Below are 18,788 nucleotides of genomic sequence, written 5' to 3'. Positions count from 1 at the left end.
TCATCATTAGGTTTCAAAGTTAACACCCCATTGAGATGAATCTGTTTGTTCAGGGCACATTGAGGTATTTTTTCAGGCTTTCTGCTGACTTGGCTTGCATCATCTAGGTAGGTAGAAATTTTCCTGCACTGAATCTTCAGAGCTAGTAGTTGGTGAATAACTTGTCATTGAAGTAATCTGCTGTGTAATCTCAAAAGACATACAGGGAACAGATATAATGAGTAAGCTCTTATTTGTACATAATAGTGTGTGAGTGTGTGTCTGTGTGTGTATGTGTGTGTATAAGCACATGTGTGCACACATATATACCTTTTCTCTCTTGGGATGTACATATATGCATGTACATATATCATATAACTATAAGAACACACAGAGTAAATAAAATGTAGGGAAATTTTCCTATAAATAATAGTGTCCCGGACTCAATCCTACAAATGCCACCCGTATAATACCAGTAGTCCTGTTCCTGTTGGCCTGCTGCTGAAAACCTCTTCCTTTCTTTGTCCAGTTACTCTTCCCTCATACCTACCTTTAATAGATCTATCACTTACCTGGAACCAGCTCTCACTTTAGTTCATTGCTTTGAGCCACTGTTCCAATGGCCCACTCTGCAGTGCTTCCCCCAGGCTTGCCAGTGCATAGATCTTCAGGAATCAGTCATGAGCATGATACAAATGCCCTAAGTAGGTAGAATCTGAGGCAATTTGGGAACCCACTGCAGAGTGCAGGATTGCAATACAGCTTTAAGCAAAGCAGCAGTGATTAATTGTATCCATACCTAGCACATGATGGTGGGGTTTTCATGCAGGGTCAGTATCAGGACATGCTCTTCAGAAAGAAGGGTGAGTGGTAGGTGTGGAAAAGGGGGAGGATTTGCTTAGAAGGTTAGGTGGCTGGAGCCCAGTAATTGAGGAAGAGGGTTTTATATACCTCTTTAAATTTCTCTACCAAATTGATCAAAACCTTTAAAAAAGGTTTTAACTCTGGGTTCAATTTCCGTTTAGGCTGAGATTCATGCTGGTTCAGATGTTTAAAAAACAGGTCACTATCCCTGTTTTAAGCTAGCCCATAAATTATGAGCAGAGTTCATTACATGCCTAGAAAGTCTAATTGGTAACAGCGGTGCTTAATTTTCAACTGCTTTTTTATTTCTTATTTTACAAAACCCTACTAAAATTGTGAGATTTTTCCTTTAGACTTGCAGGGGCAGCATTTTCAAGTCCTGTATCTGCTTGTCTTAGCGGATATTTATTTGCTAGTGAGTATCTGCTTGTGCAAAATTGCCCACAAAACCCATAGTAGTTTGTGGCTTCAAATAAAGATTTGTGTGAGTGCAGCTGTTTCCTCCTGCTTTGAAATGCAGGCCCAGTTCCTGCTTCGAGTTCACATCAATTAAAAAAAAACCCCACAAATTTTGCTTGAGTCCAGTGTTGTAGGACTGATACTTTACCAAACAATATTTAGGCCCCTTCTCACAAGAGGTGATAGAAACTAATGTATAAAGTAAAGGCTTGCTATCAGTTGGCCCAATCCTGCAGTGCTTTCTCAATCAAACTTCTCATTGACTTCAGTAGGTGGTTTGCCTAAGGAAGATCTTCAGGATCGGGCCCCGTGTTTGGAAAGCAAAGCTAGTCAATGGCTTTATGCATGTTTCCTCTTAGGGTATGTCTATTCTGCAGCTGGAAGCATGCTTCCCAGTGCAAGACACCAGCAGCTCTGCTCAAGCTAGAGCGCTAAAAATAGCAGCATAACTGGGGATTGTGGGGGGGAGGGGGCCAGCTCAGAGACAAACCTGAGACAAACCTGCCCAGACCCCCTAGGTACGTACTCAGACAGCTAGTCCGAGCCATTGCCTGTGCTGGCTTTGCTGCTCTTTTTAGCATGCTAGCTCAAGCAAAGCTAGCACATGTCTGTCTATCCAGGCTGGGAAGCAACCTCCCAGCTGCTGTGTAAAGATACCCTTAGTCTTTAACACTGTCTGGAGATACACTTCAAGATGGTTCCTTTCAAGTCTGACCTTTAACTGTATAAGTAAGTGCATCCAATTCCCTATTAAATTTTTAGCAGATGTCACAGGCACCTTCTTGTACAGAGATAGTGTGAAAGGCAGTCACTGTAAAGCATTAGCTCACTGAGCACTACCAGCAGCTGCACTGTCGGTGAGCCTAGTGTACCTAGCATCACGCAGGCTGTTCTAAAACTGGCAAAAAAAAAACCTTGTGTGTTTTCCATTTTATTTTCTGAATTTCTATTGTTGAATTTCCTGTTATTGTAATAGCCCATAGGGGACCTGAGCATAAGTTAGAGTAGCCTTTCCAGAATATGGGGCATGCAAAGATGACTTAAAGCCACCTTATCCTTCTGGGATATCAGTTTCTGTGTACCAGCAAGACACCAGAAATCCTGTTTTTCTAGCTGCACAAATCTGGGTTTTACAGCTCTAGCTGTGGTCTTTAAGGGCAAGGGAGTCTGGACCGAGCCTGCCTTGTTCAATAATCAGATCCAGGTGAGAAGGGGTCACGTGTATCCTATAAAGGGCTGAGAGAACTTGGTTTGAGGTGGAGCTGTGGGAAGCAGGTGGGTTCCTGTGGCTGGCCCTGGAGCAGTACAGGGAGATGTAAGGGGAAAGACCTCTGGGCCCCTGCTTGGTCAGGGGAAGCTTTGCTTTTATTTCTTTGTGTTACTTTGTGAGTGTGTGATGTTGACTCAAGGCACCTTATTCCAGCTGCTCAAAACACAGAACAAGGTCCTTGGTTAGTCTCCAACCTGAATATACATAGGCCAACACTAACTGAGGTTAATGTTCTCCACAGCACGTTGTGGGCTATGTCGTACCCATTAGCCCAGCCGTGTGATGGTGTTGAGTTCAAGGAGAGACTGTGCCGCAGCTCGGCTGCTCCGTGTGTGTGTGATGGGGAAAATAGCACTGCCTAATCCTCGGCTCCTTTGGAACGTTAGGAGTGCCCAGGGCCCTATGGAGAGAGTGGTCCTGGGGCTGAGTGCAGTCGTCCCTGGCCTGTGCAGATAGGGAAGGATCATGCCCTCTTTCCCACGCCATCCCCAGGTTCCAATGTTGAAACAAGGGAGCGTCTGTCCTTATGACTGTGCTGGAAGACCAGGGACCCAACGTATATATCCAAATGTTTGTTCCATAGTGGATTTTCCTAGTAAATAGTTTCCCCATCAGCTGGTGGCTGGCATTGCTATTTAGGCTTTCGTAGCTCTACCATTCCTCCCACACCTATTCTGGTTACTCTGTTCGCTGCCATCAGGTACTAAGTATTAGCATCCTGCTGTTTATCACTAATTGAAGAGATCTGTTCCCTTGAGTTCCTCAGAACCTATATTGTTGGTTTAATAAAAATGTGAAGAGCATGGAAAAATATTATTGCATAGAGGGTTTGACAGGGGATTTGTGTTAGGCTATTTCAGTTCTTGTAGTGAGTGAGGCCAAATCAAGTAAAACAATTAAAGACTCAATCATCGTTTGAAAATAGGAAAACTGAAGAACATTATAACTTGGTACAGGATGTTTGAGCACCTGCTAGTGAAACAAAACATGTTTCACAGTTAATACTAAGTAGCTCTGGGTTGCTCAGTAGCTGTAGATCAGTGAAGTAAAAAGCCATTTTCCCCTCCCTTAATTGGCTTCAAGGAGTCTGTTTCCACTGTATGTAAATGCATAGCAAGTTAATATTAAACAGTAGTAAAGAAAATTAGGGCCATATGATACCAACACACCTCAGGCAATCAGATCCTATAGCGATGTTGTAGAAGTAGGTAGACCTGCACTGGTGACCTCCAAAATTTGACTTTATTTCTGCATTTGAGGAATAAATATGTGTACTAAGGGCTGAATGAAAAATTTTCCATTTTTTTCGCCCCAAAACTGCAGGACAGAAAGGGGGGTTTCCAGCCAAAAAATTGTTGGTATTTGGTTTTTCTATGAAAAGCAATAATTTTCCATTTTCCACCCAGCTATGTACCTAATCTAGGCTCCATTCATATTACATATGCTCTTCATCCATTGGCCTGAGAGCCTCTATCATGTATTTATGAAATAGTTTGTGTAGATGTGGCATGGAAGTGATGAGACAAATGAGATGTCATGTTAGTATGGGAGTGTCTACTATGCTAATGTCTGTGTTAAGTTTCTGACCATGCCTGGTGTGAACTACATACGTCCAGTGCGAAGCTAATAACAGCGCTGTGCCCTCCTTCTAACCATCCTGACTCCTGAGTGCTTATTAAACATTGCAGACATAAATTATACCACAGATAAAATTAACTTTCCTTTAAGAATCACAAAGCTGTTGATCTTCTCTGCACTTGCTTTGGATTGTCACCAGACCTCTAATGCCATATGGGTTCAGTTTTTAATAGGGCCCACTGGAAATGTACAGAGGAAGCACTCACTTAACTCCTTGAATCCTATATGCCATATTGCATTACACACTGGAATCAGAAGACTTTTTTTTTTTTAAAGTGTCAGTTAGCAATGTCTGGGAATCTTGATGTCACTTTTGGCAAAAAAAAAAAAAGAGGAAAAAAAAGTACTAGATTGCTTTGTTTGTACCAGTGTCATGCTAGCCAAAGTATCTCGCAGCAAATCCTAAAGATGGGCAAGAGACTCAGAATTCAGAGCAGAAGGGAAATCATGAAGACACTGTGGTTCTTGCTCAAGAGTGCTGAGAGGCAGCATCTTAATGCCATTGAGAAGTTCTGCCTCTTTAGTAGAATGCCCCCCTAGTTCTGTTTTCTAGTAGCTGGTACAAAATCCCTCTGCAGTATAGTGCAGCAGTTAGGCGCCCGTATTTAAGTTTCACAGCATAAGTACCTTCATTACATGTTCAACACTACATTACAAGGATGGGGCTGGGACTCCATAGAAGAATAAATAGTACAGGAAACCAGCTTTCCTTCTGCTTCTGCTCTTCTCCTCTTTGTCTCCTCCCCTACCCCTGTTCCACAGCAATGAGCCTAGCTGCTGAAAAGACAGCGTTTGGCCCAACCCCAGCCAGCTGTGTTCAGGCAATTAGCTGGTGCCCCAAACACCTGACCTGAAGAATTACACATCAAAGCAATCTTTGTTCTTCTTCGAGTGCTTGTTCACGTCCATTCCACATTAGGTGTGCACGCACTGCGAGCACGAGCGTTGGAAACTTTTTCCCTTAGTGGCTCCCATTGGGCCGGCGGGCCCCCCGAGTGGCACCACTGCACCGTGTATCCCTGCCGGCCCAACCCCCTCAAGTTCCTTCTTACTGCCCGTGGCGGCGTGGAACAACCTCTCTCTCTCTCTCTCTTTCTCTCTCTCTCTCTCGTACAAGAGCAGTCCCTTAGCCTTTAGAGTAGCTATTATCAGTTAGTTTACATACAGATTGTGGACACTTAACTCATTAGGTGCTTGGAGGCCTCCAGCACCTGCCCCGGGCCACGGGGCATGCCGCAGGCCCACGGCTTCAAGGCTTGTGCCACGTGCCGCAAACCTATGCCAATTAGTGACCCCCACGACTTGTGTCTACGTTGACTAGGGGATGGACATCAAACTGAAAGGTGTAGGATTTGCAAGACGTTTAAGCCAAGGACAAGGAAAGAAAGAGACTTTTGCCTAAAGCAACTGTTGATGGAGGCTGCATTGCAGCCGCCAGGCCCAGAGCGCCCGACGCCGGCTCAGACTTCCTCGGTGCGTAGTGCCCCGGAGCCGTGGAGAGACCCGGCACTGGCTAAGCACCGTAAACTGTCGGCCCCGGAGCGCCAGGCTAGGCCCCGACACCGATCATCCTCCCGGTGCGGCCCCCGGCACAGCCTAAAGGAAGGCGCGGTCGTTCCCCGCACAGGAGGCTGGCGCCTCCCAAGGCCCCGAGCGCCGACAAGAGCAGGAAGGCTGCGGTACCGGTGCTGACGCAGGCAGTCCCAGCAGCACAAGCCCCACCGAGCCCAGACCTAAGTGAGCTCAGTGTGGATGATGGGCTCGAGAGCATAACGGATCAGCCCTCCGCGCCTGGCACCTTTGAGGCTGCAAAGGACCTCATTGAGCTGTCGGCAGCGAGCTCTCTCCCATATGGGGAAAACCCTCCGGTGCCCATGCCTCGGGTGCCGTCAAGGGATAAGCTGGCAATGGTGTGCCGCTTGAGGACACCGTCCCGGTGCTGCTCCCGGAGTTGGTCCCGGTTGAGCTCCAACTCTGCAGACTCGCACTTGCCAGCTGCCCAGAAGGAGATTGCGGCACCGGCAGCGGGTCGACGCGCAGAAGAAGCACCAGAAAGGGCACGCCGCTCTCCAGCACTGCCCAGAGACTGGCACTGGGAGGAGTCGAGACGGCCCTCACCAGAGGTCTCCCACAGACGGTCCCAGTCCAGGGAACGCTGGCACCGGTCCTGATCCCAGTCCCGGGGATACTGGTACCGCTCCCAGTCTCGCTCAGCCAGGAGCTGCTCGTTCTCCCGCCGGCGCAGATCGTTGGCACCACCATGGCCTTCGCGATCGGCGTCGCCACAGTCCGGCGCCCACTCCAGCCGCTATAGCTACCCGCACCGGGGCCCAGAAAGGAGGGACCCTCAAGGGAGCTGGCAATCTCAATGGGGGCCGCCAGGCCATTGGCCCTTCTGGAACCCCTGGGCCTATCAGGAGCGCCAAGGGGCCCCGTCCAGGGCAAGTTACTCAGTGCAGTGGTCCTGGTCCCCACACCGATGCCAGACGGTGCCGGAGGCAACAGTATCCAGGCCTCCAGCATAGACCAGAGAGTCCAGCACCAAGCCTGGTGCTGTCCCATGGACTCCCATCCCAGCCTGAGCCAGAGGTCCCTACCACCGGAGATGGGGAGCAGGAGGACCAACCAGAGGGGGTCGAGTGGCAGCTAACCTCCTCGTCTTCTCCCGATGAGGCGGTGGTGGGTACAGAGGTGTCCGGCCCTCCGCTGATAGACCATGGAGCCCACCAGGAACTGTTGCGCAGAGTCACCCAAAATTTGGGGTTGGAGGCCAAGGAGACGGTTGAGCAGGAGAACCCCATGGTGGACATTTTGAGCCCCGAAGGTCCATCCAGAATAGCGGTCCCGTTCATTAAGACCATCCAGTCTAACTATAAGACTATATGGCAGACCCCGGCCTCCAGCACTCCAACGGCTAAAGGAGTGGAGCGTAAATACTTTGCCCCATCTGAGGGCTATGAGTTCCTGTTCTGCCACCTGAGTCCATGCTCCCTAGTGGTTTCAGCAGTGAACGAAAGGGAGCGCCGTGGTCAGCAGGCTGCAGCCCCTAAGGCCAAGGAGGCGAAACGGCTGGACCTTTTTGGTAGAAAGGTGTACTCATCTGGGGGCCTTCAGCTGAGGATTGCTAACCAGCAGGCCATCCTCAACAACCACAATTTCAACTCCTGGGCGGTGGTGGGGGAAGTTTAAGGACAACCTCCTGCAAGGTTCCCAACAGGAGTTCACGGCCCTGATGGACGAGGGCAAGGCAGTAGTCAAGACCTCTCTCCAGGCCTCCCTGGATTCGGCAGACGTGGCAGCTAGAACAATCGCGTCGGGGTGGCATGAGGCGCTCGGCATGGCTCCAGGAGTCAGGCCTGCCCCCGGAGGTCCAGAATACACTCCAGGACCTCCCCTTCGAAGGGCCCGGGCTCTTCTCAGACCAGACAGACTCGAGGCTGCATAAAGTCACTGGGTATGCAGACCCCTGTGACTCAAAGGAAGCCCTTCAAGCCGCAGCCTCCCCCTCAACACCAGTACCAGCCTCGCCATAGGCATGATCCTTACTGTAGGTGAGGCAGGGATAACAGGCGACAGCGCAATAATAATAATAATAATGCGCCGGGCCAGAACCAAGACAAGTCCCAGCCGGGCACTAAGCCAGGCTTTTGAAGGTGCACTAGAGGACAGCGTACCAGACCAGTCACCGGATCTGTCCCTTTATTTCCTGAACCGCCTGTCCCGTTTCTCCCATGCGTGGTCCATTACATCAGACTGTTGGGTCTTACGCATGGTGCGGAACAGGTAGTCACTGCAGTTTGCCTTCCTCCCCCTCCCCCTGCCCCCCCGCCTGGTCCCTCTTCAGGAACCTCTCTCATGAGCATCTCCTAATCTCCTAGAGCAGGAAGTCCGCTCGCTGCTAAAGGCGGGGGGTGGTAGAGGCGGTGCCTTACAGCCTAAGGGGAAAGGGGTTCTACTCCCGGTACTTCCTCATCCCCAAGGCCAAAGGGGGCCTTCGCCCCATCCTAGACCTGCGCGAGCTCAACAAGTTCCTGGTCAAGGCCCGGTTCCGCTTGGTCTCTTTGGGCACCATCATCCCTTCCCTGGATCCAGGGGACTGGTGGCTGCTGGGCCACAAGGCAGCATGCACGCACGTGGTCAGGCATGCCAGACTGAGACTCAGGACTCTGCAGGCGTGGCTCGCTCAGATGTACCACCCAGGCAGGGACCCCTGGACTTGGTAGTGACAGCCCCAAGGGATGTGCTGGACTCCCTGCTGTGGTGGCAGTCCCAACCTGTGGTTTGCAAAGGCATCCCCTTTGCTGCCCCACTTCCGGACCTGACTCTGGTAACAGATGCGTCAGACCACGGATTGGGGGCTCACCTGGGGGACCTCATGATGCAGGGATTGTGGTCCGAGGCAGAGCGGTCGCTCCATATCAACGTGAAGGAGCTCAGGGCGGTTTGTCTCGCCTGCAAGACCTTTCACACCACTCTGAGTGGTCACAGCGTGACAGTTCTGACGGACAACACTACTGCCATGTTTTATATAAACAAGCAGGTCAGGGCTCGTTCCTCGCCACTCTGTCGTGAGGCTGTCCTCCTCTGGGACCTTTGCATAGCCCATGCAATTCACCTCGAGGCATCCTATCTCCCGGGCGTGCGGAACGAGCTGGCAAACTCCCTCAGCAGGTCGTACCGCGTGCATGAGTGGACGCTTAGGGCAGACGTCGTGCTTTCCCTCTTCCACAGGTGGGGGTTTCCCCAGGTAGATCTGTTTGCCACCAGGGCCAACACCCAGTGCCCGCGGTTCTGCTCGTTCCAGGGCCGCAGCCCGGGCTCACTCACAGACGCGTTTGCGATCCTGTGGAGAGGGGGCTTGATGTATGCCTTCTCCCCGCTCCCCTTGGTGCACAAGGTCCTGCTCAAGGTGCGCAGGGACAAGGCGGCGGTGATCCTCATCATCCTAACCTGCGCCCACCAACACTGGTACACGTCACTCCTAGAGCTGTCGGTGGAGGCCCCAGTAGTCCTGCCCCTACACTGGGACCTCATTACACCGGTCGGCAGGTAGCTTCTCCACCCTGACCTGCAGTCGCTGCACCTGACGGCATGGAGGTTCTGTGGCTAAATGCCCTGGAGAGCCAGTGCTCCCTTCCTGGGCAGCAGATTCTGCTTGGCAGTAGAAAGCCCTCTACCAGGGTGGCCTATATGGCCAAGTGGAAAAGGTTCTCGTGTTGGTGTGAACTGCAAGAGGTGCAGCTGGGCCAGGCCCAGTGCAGGCCATTCTGGAGTACCCCTCACCTCAAGCAGCAAGGGCTAGCCCCATCCTCGCTCAGAGTGCACTTTTTTAAAAAGGTGAAGTTAGTTCATATCTGAAGATACATGAAGATTTGACTTTGCATTGTGTGAAATTAGTACTGAACAATGAAAGACTTGCTCGCATATTTATGTTTGAATTCCCCTGTCTCCCTATTGTTGTATCTCAGTGTACCATTGGATGAGTTCCAGACTCAAAGGATTCTTTTTAAGTCCTTCTGCCATAGAGCAATTGCTACTGTTTTGTGGTCTTCTCTACCAAGATTTCTACCCTTTTGATGTTGAAATTGATTCTCCTCCTATTATGTGAAGATATATAGTGGGAGTCCTGTCCTATTGCATGAGAGTTTGTGATGATAGCATCCAAGTTGTGTAGGAAGCATTTTTGGGGGCAGGGAAGGGAAAGCAATAGAAGTAAGCATCATCAAGAGACACAGTATGTGTGAATGATGCTGGGCCTATCCCTCTGCTGTCTACTAAAAAGTCTTCCAGAGTCTCAAAATTACGTGCATGTAATCCAGAGAGCAGCTCCGTTTTCACTGTTCTTGAGTTTTGTCTTTTTATTGTAAATGTACCTGAGTAGGGGGAAGACTTATAAAGGAGCCTAAAGATGTAGAGAGTCACTTAGTGCGATTTGCAAAAGCCAAGTTTAGGTACCTAACTTGCCCTGAAATAATTTGTAAATCCTACCAAGAACCAATCTGTGTCTTTAAGTCCTAACTATCTGTATTAATCTAGATTTGTGTTTTGTTTTTCTTTTCCCACATGTGAATGTCTAATTTATGGCATAATTTAACCAGTGGTGTTAGAACAATAATTTCTATTGCTATGACAAATACATTAAAAAAACCCAAGTTTTGTTCAGAAGAAACCCATACTTTGGATCAGATCTTGCTCCTTTTGTAGTCCTTGGGACCAGGCATTGGCTCCTAATACACAGTATATATGAACATCAGAATACTGAGCCAAATTTGACTTTACATTAAGGTCCCATTATACCACTCAGCCTGCCTACAGGGGCCTTAACATAACTGAGAATTCAGGCCATGATGTTCTCCCCTCTATTCTGAAACTTGGAAGAGCTCAGCCTGGGGAGTTATGCCATTCACAACTGTTGCGTTTGCAGATAAATTTCAAATTAGGAATAACACCTATTTACTTCTGAATGTTTTACAGTTGAAGATAACAGCCTGTCTCAAAAGAAAAAGATAACAGTGGAAGATCTGTTCAGTGCTGATTTCAAAATTCATGACCCAGAGGCTAAATGGATAAGTGGTGAGTCTTGCATGCACACTTGACAATAATTCTACTCTCACTTATTCTTTCCTCTCCCTGTCTTTCTCTTTCCCTCCTTTTCTCACTTTTTCTTCTGACTTGTGTCTCTAGTGTCCAAATTCTTACTCCAGCTTTCCTCAGGGTAAATGTGTAAATGATATTTCTCCATTATACACAGCATCACATATGTGTCAGTAACACCTAGAGGCCCCAATCAGGGCTATTGGTCGGTGCTGTTCAGACATGAAGTGAAAAAAACAGCCCCTGTCCCAAACAGCTTACAATCATGGTAGCTGACAAGATGCAAGAGGTGGTCAAACCAAATGGTTAGAGCACTGTCATGGTCAATCTTTATTTTACCATAAACAAATTTTCTGATTTATATTTTCATAATGTATTCCCTCGCCAAAATATTTTTTCAGGCAGAGAGATGAAGCGTTGCTAGGCAACTAGCAACAGAGTGGTCCAGCAACAGCTGGTCTGCTCCTTGTATGTAAGCCATGTTTTCTTTTTATCCTGTCTTACAATCTATATTTTCCAGTACCAAGGGGAAGAGACAGAATAATACCAGAATTAATGCACACCATATTTGCAGCAGTGGAAATTGTTCTACAGATGCAAATTCCAGCCCCCCACTGGCATCTGCTACAATCTAAATCAGCTCTTGCTGGAATGAAACAACGACGTGCTATACAGCTCATTTAGGGCTGACTCTCATTAAATTGAACGGGAACCTTTCTATTGACTTTAATGGGAGCTGAACCAGGTCCTCACTGCTGCAGTCTGCCCTTTTTTTTTTTTCTTTTTTTTTTTAGGGGTTCTACCCTGTGGGAGCAATTTTAATCCCCGGAGGGGGTGGGGAGAGAGATTGCCAAGGGAAACTAGGCTGGATCAGTGCATCCCCCAGTCACCCTAAGCGCATCCATCTCTGGCCAGCCCCAGCCACTGTTTTCTGCTGCACTAGCACCTGGTGGAGAAGCCACTGCAGGCAGTGTGTGTCGCTGCAACCCATCGGATACTTGCCAGAGGAGTTCTGGCTGGTGGGTGCCCTTTTTCAGGTGCTGCACGCTTGTTGGACTATGGCTCCCGGTACAGCAATCTATGGGGAGAATAAAGGTGGAAATACTTCTTGAATTTAGGAGTTCAGAAACCGTTCTTCAGCGTTATTATTTAACCTTTTCATGTCTAAAGGCCCCAATCAGGAGGGGGCGCCACTGCTCTGGGCACTGTACAGACACCTATTAGGAAACATTCCTTGCCCCAGGTGAATCTGTTTGATTTTTTTGCTTCATAATATTCTGTTCCTATGAATATTTTTGCCCCTAAACTCTGCCACTCGAATATTTGCGGGATGATAATGCAATATATTTTTTTATTGGAACAAACATCAGGAGAATTTTCCAGCTCCGCTTAGAGGTTTTCAAAAAATAATTTCTTTCATGGTTAAAATGTGTTTTTCTGCACAGTAATGTTCTTTTTTTCCCCCCTGTGCAAATATAAGCTTTCCCAAACTGTGTTTGCATGCTGGTACTGTCTATATGTTTTTATTAGCCTCTAATTTTTGGCAGGCATTATAAGTCCCACATTGAATTGTTGGTAAAGGTCTGGATCCAGCGCCCACTGAAATCAATAGACTCTCTTGGATTTCAGTGGGCTTTGGATCATACCTAAATAATCTAAGGTTATATAAAAGTAAAAAAAATGATATTAAGCTGTCATTGGTCAAGCCATTATAAACATGGCTGATTAAATGATTTTCCCTTTGGTGCTTGTTATAATAATTATGTATCAGATTCCGTTGTCAGGTACACCAGTGTAAATCTGGAGGAACTCCATGAAACCAGTGATATTCCTTTAGATTCACACCAGTGTAACTGAGAGCAGAGTCTTGCAGTAAAATACTATAATGCTCTTCATCCAAGAACCTCAAAGCACTTTACAAACATTAATTAATTCTTACTACATCCCTTTGGATAGGGAAATATTACACTCTTTGTACAGCTGGTAACTGGTAAATCAGGCTTACGGTGACCAACAGCTCAGTGGAAGATCTTGAAATAGAGCCCAGTAGTCCAAAGTTCTAGTCCATGCTTTGCTCACTCCACCATACACCCTGTGTCCTGTTGTACCACTGTTCTTGGTTCTCAAAATGCAAGTTCGTCTTCCCTCAGGACTCACTGAAGAAGCCTATTTCACACTAACACAGCTTAGTAGAAAATAGTGCTGAAAGATGTGTGTCAAAGTAGGAATTAATGGGTGGAAGGAACCCTGGTTGTTTTGGGATTCCAACAAAATAATTGAAACCATAACAGCGTCTTATATCCTTGTCCCCATTTTTCCCCTGTTGTTAACAACACAACATAAACCACTCTAATGTAAAGAGATCTGAAAACTAGATTGCAAAAATCGATGCTCTTGGCTCTTTTCACATCTACCAGATTTCCTTTAAAGGGTATTACTCTCTCGCTTTATTTTTTGTGTTGTTATAAAAGACAAGAGTTTGTTAGCCTAGCCAATGATAAGCACGTTGCATGGCTAGGAGTATTCAAATTGTCTCAATTATTTGCTTTCAAAGCAGTTCAGCCAATTAAATATCTCAATTCTGATCCATTTGCTTCAGTGGGGTTTTTTTGGGGGGAGGGGGTTGTCTTTTCATTGATGTCAGTGGGCATTGGATCAGGTTCTAAAGCCCCAACACAAGAAGACATCTCTCTTCAGGACAAAAATCCCTTTGAAGTAAATGGAACATGCATAAGCACTTTCCTGAATTGGGGCTTGAATGCAGAAAGTGTGTGGTTCTGACCTACACCGATGTAATCCCATTGATTTAATAGTAGTTAACAGAGAGAGTTAATTCATGGTGTCATAAATATAAAGGGAAGGGTAACCACCTTTCTGTATACAGTGCTATAAAATCCCTCCTGGCCAGAGGCAACATCCTGTTACGTGTAAAGGATTAAGAAGCTCAGTCAACCTGGCTGGCATCTGACCCAAAGGACCAATAAGGGGACAAGATACTTTCAAATCTTGGGCCGGGGCGGGGGAGGTTTTTATTTGTGCTCTTTGTTTATGTGATTGTTCTCTCTTGGGACTGAGAGAGGCCAGACAGAAATCCATCTTCTCCAACCCATCCTAATCCAAGTCTCCAATATTGCAACCAGTATAGGTAAGCCAGGCAAGGTGGATTAGTTTATCTTTTGTTTTATGTGAATTTTCCCTGTGTTAAGAGGGAGGTTTATTCCTGTTTTCTGTAACTTTAAGGTTTTGCCCAGAGGGGGATCCTCTGTGTTTTGAATCTGAATACCCTGTAAAGTATTTTCCATCCTGATTTTACCGAGATGATTTTTACCTTTCTTTTTTTTTAATAAAATCCTTCTTTTAAGAACCTGATTGATTTTTCCATTGTTCCAAGATCCAGGGTTTGGGTCTTCGATGATTTTGTAACTAATTGGTTAGGATATTATTCTCAAGCCTCCCCAAGAAAGCGGGTGTGTAGGGCTTCGGGGGATATTTTGGGGGAAGATGTCTCCAAGTGGTTTCTTTCCCTGTTCTTTGTTTAAAACACTTGGTGGTGGCAGCATACTGTTCAAGGACAAGGAAAAGTTTGTACCTTGGGGAAGTTTTTAACCTAAGATGGTAAGAATAAGCTTAGGGGGTCTTTCATGGAGTGGGGAAGGAACCTTGACACATGGTATGCCCATATCTTGAATACTGTGTGCAGACATAATCACCCCATCTCAAAAAAGGTATATTGGAGTTGGAAAAGGTACAGAAAAGGGCAACAAAAATGATTAGGGGTATGGAACAGCTTGAACTTTTCAGCTTGGAAAAGAGATGACTAAGGGGAGGTATGATAGAGGTCTATAAAATCATGACTGGTGTGGAGAAAGTAAACAAGGAAGTGTTATTTACTCCTTCTCATAACACAAAAACTAAGGGTCACTGAATGAAATTAATAGGCAGCAGGTTTTAAAACAAACAAAAGGAAGTATTTCTTCACACAATGGACAGTCAACCTGTGGCACTCTTAGCCAGAGGATGTTGTGAAGGCCAAGACTATAACAGGGTTCAAAAAAGAACTAGATAAATTCACGGAGGATGGGTCCATCAATGGCTATTAGTCAGGATGGGCAGGGATGATGTCCCTAGTCTCTGTGTGCCAGAAGCTGGGAATGGGCGACAGGGGATGGATCACTTGATGATTACCTGTTCTGTTCATTCCCTCTGAAGCATCTGGCACCAGCCACTGTTGGAAGACAGGTTATTGGGTAGATGGATCTTTGGTCTGACCCAGTATGGCCATTCTTATGTTCTTATGAGATCAGAGTTGACCTTAGAGTGTGACATAGCTACACTTCAAGTGCTAAGAGTGCAGATCTTCCTCAAACTTTGAGTATCTCTTTTAAGTTGGTTTGTGTGTTTTTATTGTGTTGGCAGATTGTTATAAGTTAGATGATTTTCTTAAATTCGAGAGAGGAGCCAAAACTGGTACTTTGGCTGTGAACCCTTAGAATTTTTGAGGAGTTGAGGTGTTTTTGAACTCATGGATTCAAACCCTAAAGGTTTTGGTTCCTGAATTCAGAGCAGCACAGGAATCTTCATGTCTCCATGACCCATCTTTAATAATTTCCCATGGTTTCCAGACTGCTGATTACAGGGAAAAAGATCTAAATCAGCCCCACAAAGGTGTCTTCTGGGGGACAGGATCACAGCTCTAGCTCTCAGTGTGAGTAGGCACAGCCTTAAAGGAAAAAAATTGGCAGTTGTAGTGTGTGTAGCAATGTAAATGTAGGGAAGCAATGCTGTGGGCCAGATTCTGAGCTGGTGTAAAGCGCCACAGTGTCATTAAGTGCCAGGGAGCTGTGCTGATTTATACCAGTTAAAAAACTGTCCGTCTGTTTTCTGCACTTTCAGATCTCAGGAGCATCCCTTCCTTTACACAGGGAGACAGGGTTGTGAGTCGTGTCCAGGTGGCTAGGTCACTGAGACTTACATTTGTTCTTTGTTGCTTTTCCTTAGTGTCAAGTGCATTTCACCCACCCCAAAAGTACGTGTTTTCTTTGTGAATGGGAAACGTAACAGCAGCCACTTCGCTGGTTACTGCAATTGACTGGATGGAGTGTGCCGCCAGTGCCTGCTATTTACAGGATGTTTTTCCAGCCCCAGTTGAATTAGTGTTTGCTGTGACATCTGGCAACACATGGTTATTTATTTTTTGTATTATGGTAATGTTGAGAGGCCCCAGCTGAGAGCAGGGCCTCATTGTGCTAGGCACTGTACAAACACATAGTGAGAGCTGGTCCTTGACCCAAAGAGCTAACAATCTAAACAGAAAAGACAGTCAAAGGATGAAAATCAGAGAGTACTGTTATCCCCATTTTACAGATGAGGCCTGAGGCACAGAGACATTGAGTAATGGAACTGAGCCCTGTTATCTTGAGTCCCAGTCCACAAGATTACCCTTTTTCACTGACATAATATTCCTTCTCCTACATGAAGAGACACAAGAGGTACAATTTTCAGAAGGACCTGAGTCCCATTTTCAAAAGTGGCGTAGGCACTTAGGAGCCTAACTCTCATTGCAAGTCAAAGGCTTTTGACTGAGTCACAGGCCCTTTTGAAAATGTTACCTAATAACTGAGATCTAAACAAAGCAAAGCCTTTTCTTCATTATGCTGAACATCACATTAGTTTTATTGTATATTTTACTAATACAATTATAAAATAAATCTCTAGGCTCTTTTAAAGTCTGATATTGAATTTAATGATCTAGAACTAATATGTTTTATTTACCATGCTGAAAAATGTTGTCTTGTACTAGCAGCGGTAATTTATTTCAGTTTACCTTTAGTAATAATGCTCAGATCAACAAACCCTGAGAGCCTTGATGTCCCCAAGCCTATTCTGCATAATGTAAATTCATTGCACTGTATTGATAGAACCGCTGATGCATTTCAAATGATGCAGATGCATGTGGAGTAAATGAATTATTTATGGTTCACTCTGCATAAGTATTAGAACTTTTTAAGTGCTAACATTTTTCACTTTTTAAAGAAGTATGAATTAAGGTGCCACAGTGACATTCCGGGGGACTGAAGTCGCAGTGGTATAGCACAGTTAGCTGGAATTGCAAGTTTCCCCAAACTGCTCCTGTACAGAATTTAGAGGACCAGGGGAGCGACTGAGTATGGGACCCACCCAACTCCTGTCAAAGTTAATGGGAGTCCTTCCACTGACTTCAGTGGGTGTTGGATGAGTAATTACAGGATGTTGGACCGCTTCCTGCAGGAGTGGGAGAATAGTTCATCTTCCTGGCCCAGTCAATCCCTGGTCCTAGTTCAGATGGTCTTGTTTCAAATCTTTCCTCTTAAATACATCCCACGCATCTACTTTTGAAACTAAGTACATCTTAGTGTTCTCAGATGTGTGTGCTGGTAGATTAGGGCAACATACTTGTCCTGGTTCTCCTGTTACTTACAGCAGTGTAAATTCAGCATTACTCTACTGGCATTAATGCTGGTGTGAATCTGGGGGGAAGTGGGAAAGAATCAGGCCTGTTATATTTTCATTTTTGCTTGGCTCTTCTGCTATCTGAACTCCTAATTAATCAAGTTTTATTTCATTGCATTCTCAAATGTGTTTTGCTGAGATGGCTGAAAAGAGACCTCCCTCACCCTGACTGTGGCCAATGCTGGAATCATCATTCATGGCTGCCTATTCTTGTTCTACTCCAGTGTGCTTTTTGCCCTTTTGTGTGCAACTGCAATGTTTTGTGATGGATGTATCAAAAACCACAGGGCCATTCTTGCCCTGGTCGCATTAGGGTGAAATCTTAGCTGTCAAGTCCATTGTCATGGTGTCTAAGTGCTTCTACCCCCAGGTGCAGAGGGTGGTGAAGGCCCTGCAATGTTGCAGATCCGCAGTAGTTTCAATGTGCTCATGGCCTGTAAGGCTTGAAGGGGAAAGAGAAGCAGGTGGGGGAAGGGTCTGAGAGGCTGCAGGTACCTCCGGTGTGCAGATACATTAGCCACAGTCCCTATGCAGCCAGTTTTTGAACCATGGCAGGGATATCAAGCTACCTTGCCCAGGGATTGAGTATTGGGTTCCTTCCATCCCAGTCCTATTCCTTTCATGAGGCTTGTTTACTAGGTTTGTGTGCACCAATTAATCAAGGAGTTTAAGCTCATGCCTAACTTTCAGTAGGTGAGTAGTCCTGTGGAAGTCGGTGGGACTGTTCATGTACTTAAAGATAGTTACTATTCATGTGCTTAAGTGCCGTAATGAACTCAGGCCTAACGTTGCAAAACCAGAATTAATATAGGCCCATGGTCTGTCCTGCCTGAGCACCTGCCCCCAAAGCCATGAAGATCATTCATGCTCAGTGCAGGATGTTACAAAGGGAATCAAAGGACAAGCATATTTACACTTCTTCATGCACCTGTTTTGTTTTGTTGCTGCTAAAGAGAAGGAAACAGGAAATCAATCTGGCCCTCCTGAAAATTAATTTTGTCTGCAGAAGCATACTGGTGTGAGGCTACAGTCTGTTCTTTCACTTTAAATGTATCCTAGTGCATTGCAGGGGAAGGCTGTGCTTCTCTGCAGTGCTAGAAATGCTGTGATGCTACATATAGCTGTTAAATGGAAAGGCTTTGGGCATCCTTTGGCCAACCACAATTCTGCTTAGTACTTGTGTCTTATTGATAGGACTCTTTCTAGGCAAGTTCCTCCTCCTGGACCATCCGCTCCTAGGCATCATTCCCTTTAACATTATATATTATACCATAATATTATTGTTTATGGCTGCAGTGTAATAGTGTGCAATGCACTTCACAAAAAAAATTAGAACACAGCAAGGGATGACAATGAGCAAAGAGTGAGCAGGGAAGCTCTGGGGAAAATTTGGACTGCCATAGTAAAAGAAAGGGACATTCTCTTTTTGTGTATGCAGGCCAAGACTTTCAAGCGTGATGCCTAAAATAGGCACCTAACCCTATACTTAGGTACC

General features: G+C 46.2%; 1 protein-coding gene across 1 annotated transcript in view; it reads left to right on the top strand.

Annotated features, from left to right (window-relative positions):
* Positions 1–18,788, top strand: part of DPP6 (dipeptidyl peptidase like 6) — a 614,028-nt gene that overhangs the window by 320,510 nt on the left and 274,730 nt on the right. The window contains exon 3 of the mRNA XM_077809495.1: positions 10,685–10,783. Within this exon, the coding sequence (XP_077665621.1) occupies positions 10,685–10,783 (99 nt within the window). The remainder of the gene's footprint in view (positions 1–10,684; positions 10,784–18,788) is intronic.

Source organism: Eretmochelys imbricata, chromosome 2 (assembly GCF_965152235.1).
Source record: "Eretmochelys imbricata isolate rEreImb1 chromosome 2, rEreImb1.hap1, whole genome shotgun sequence".
Lineage (NCBI taxonomy): Eukaryota > Metazoa > Chordata > Testudines > Cheloniidae > Eretmochelys > Eretmochelys imbricata.
This window is presented reverse-complemented; position numbering and strand designations above follow the sequence as displayed.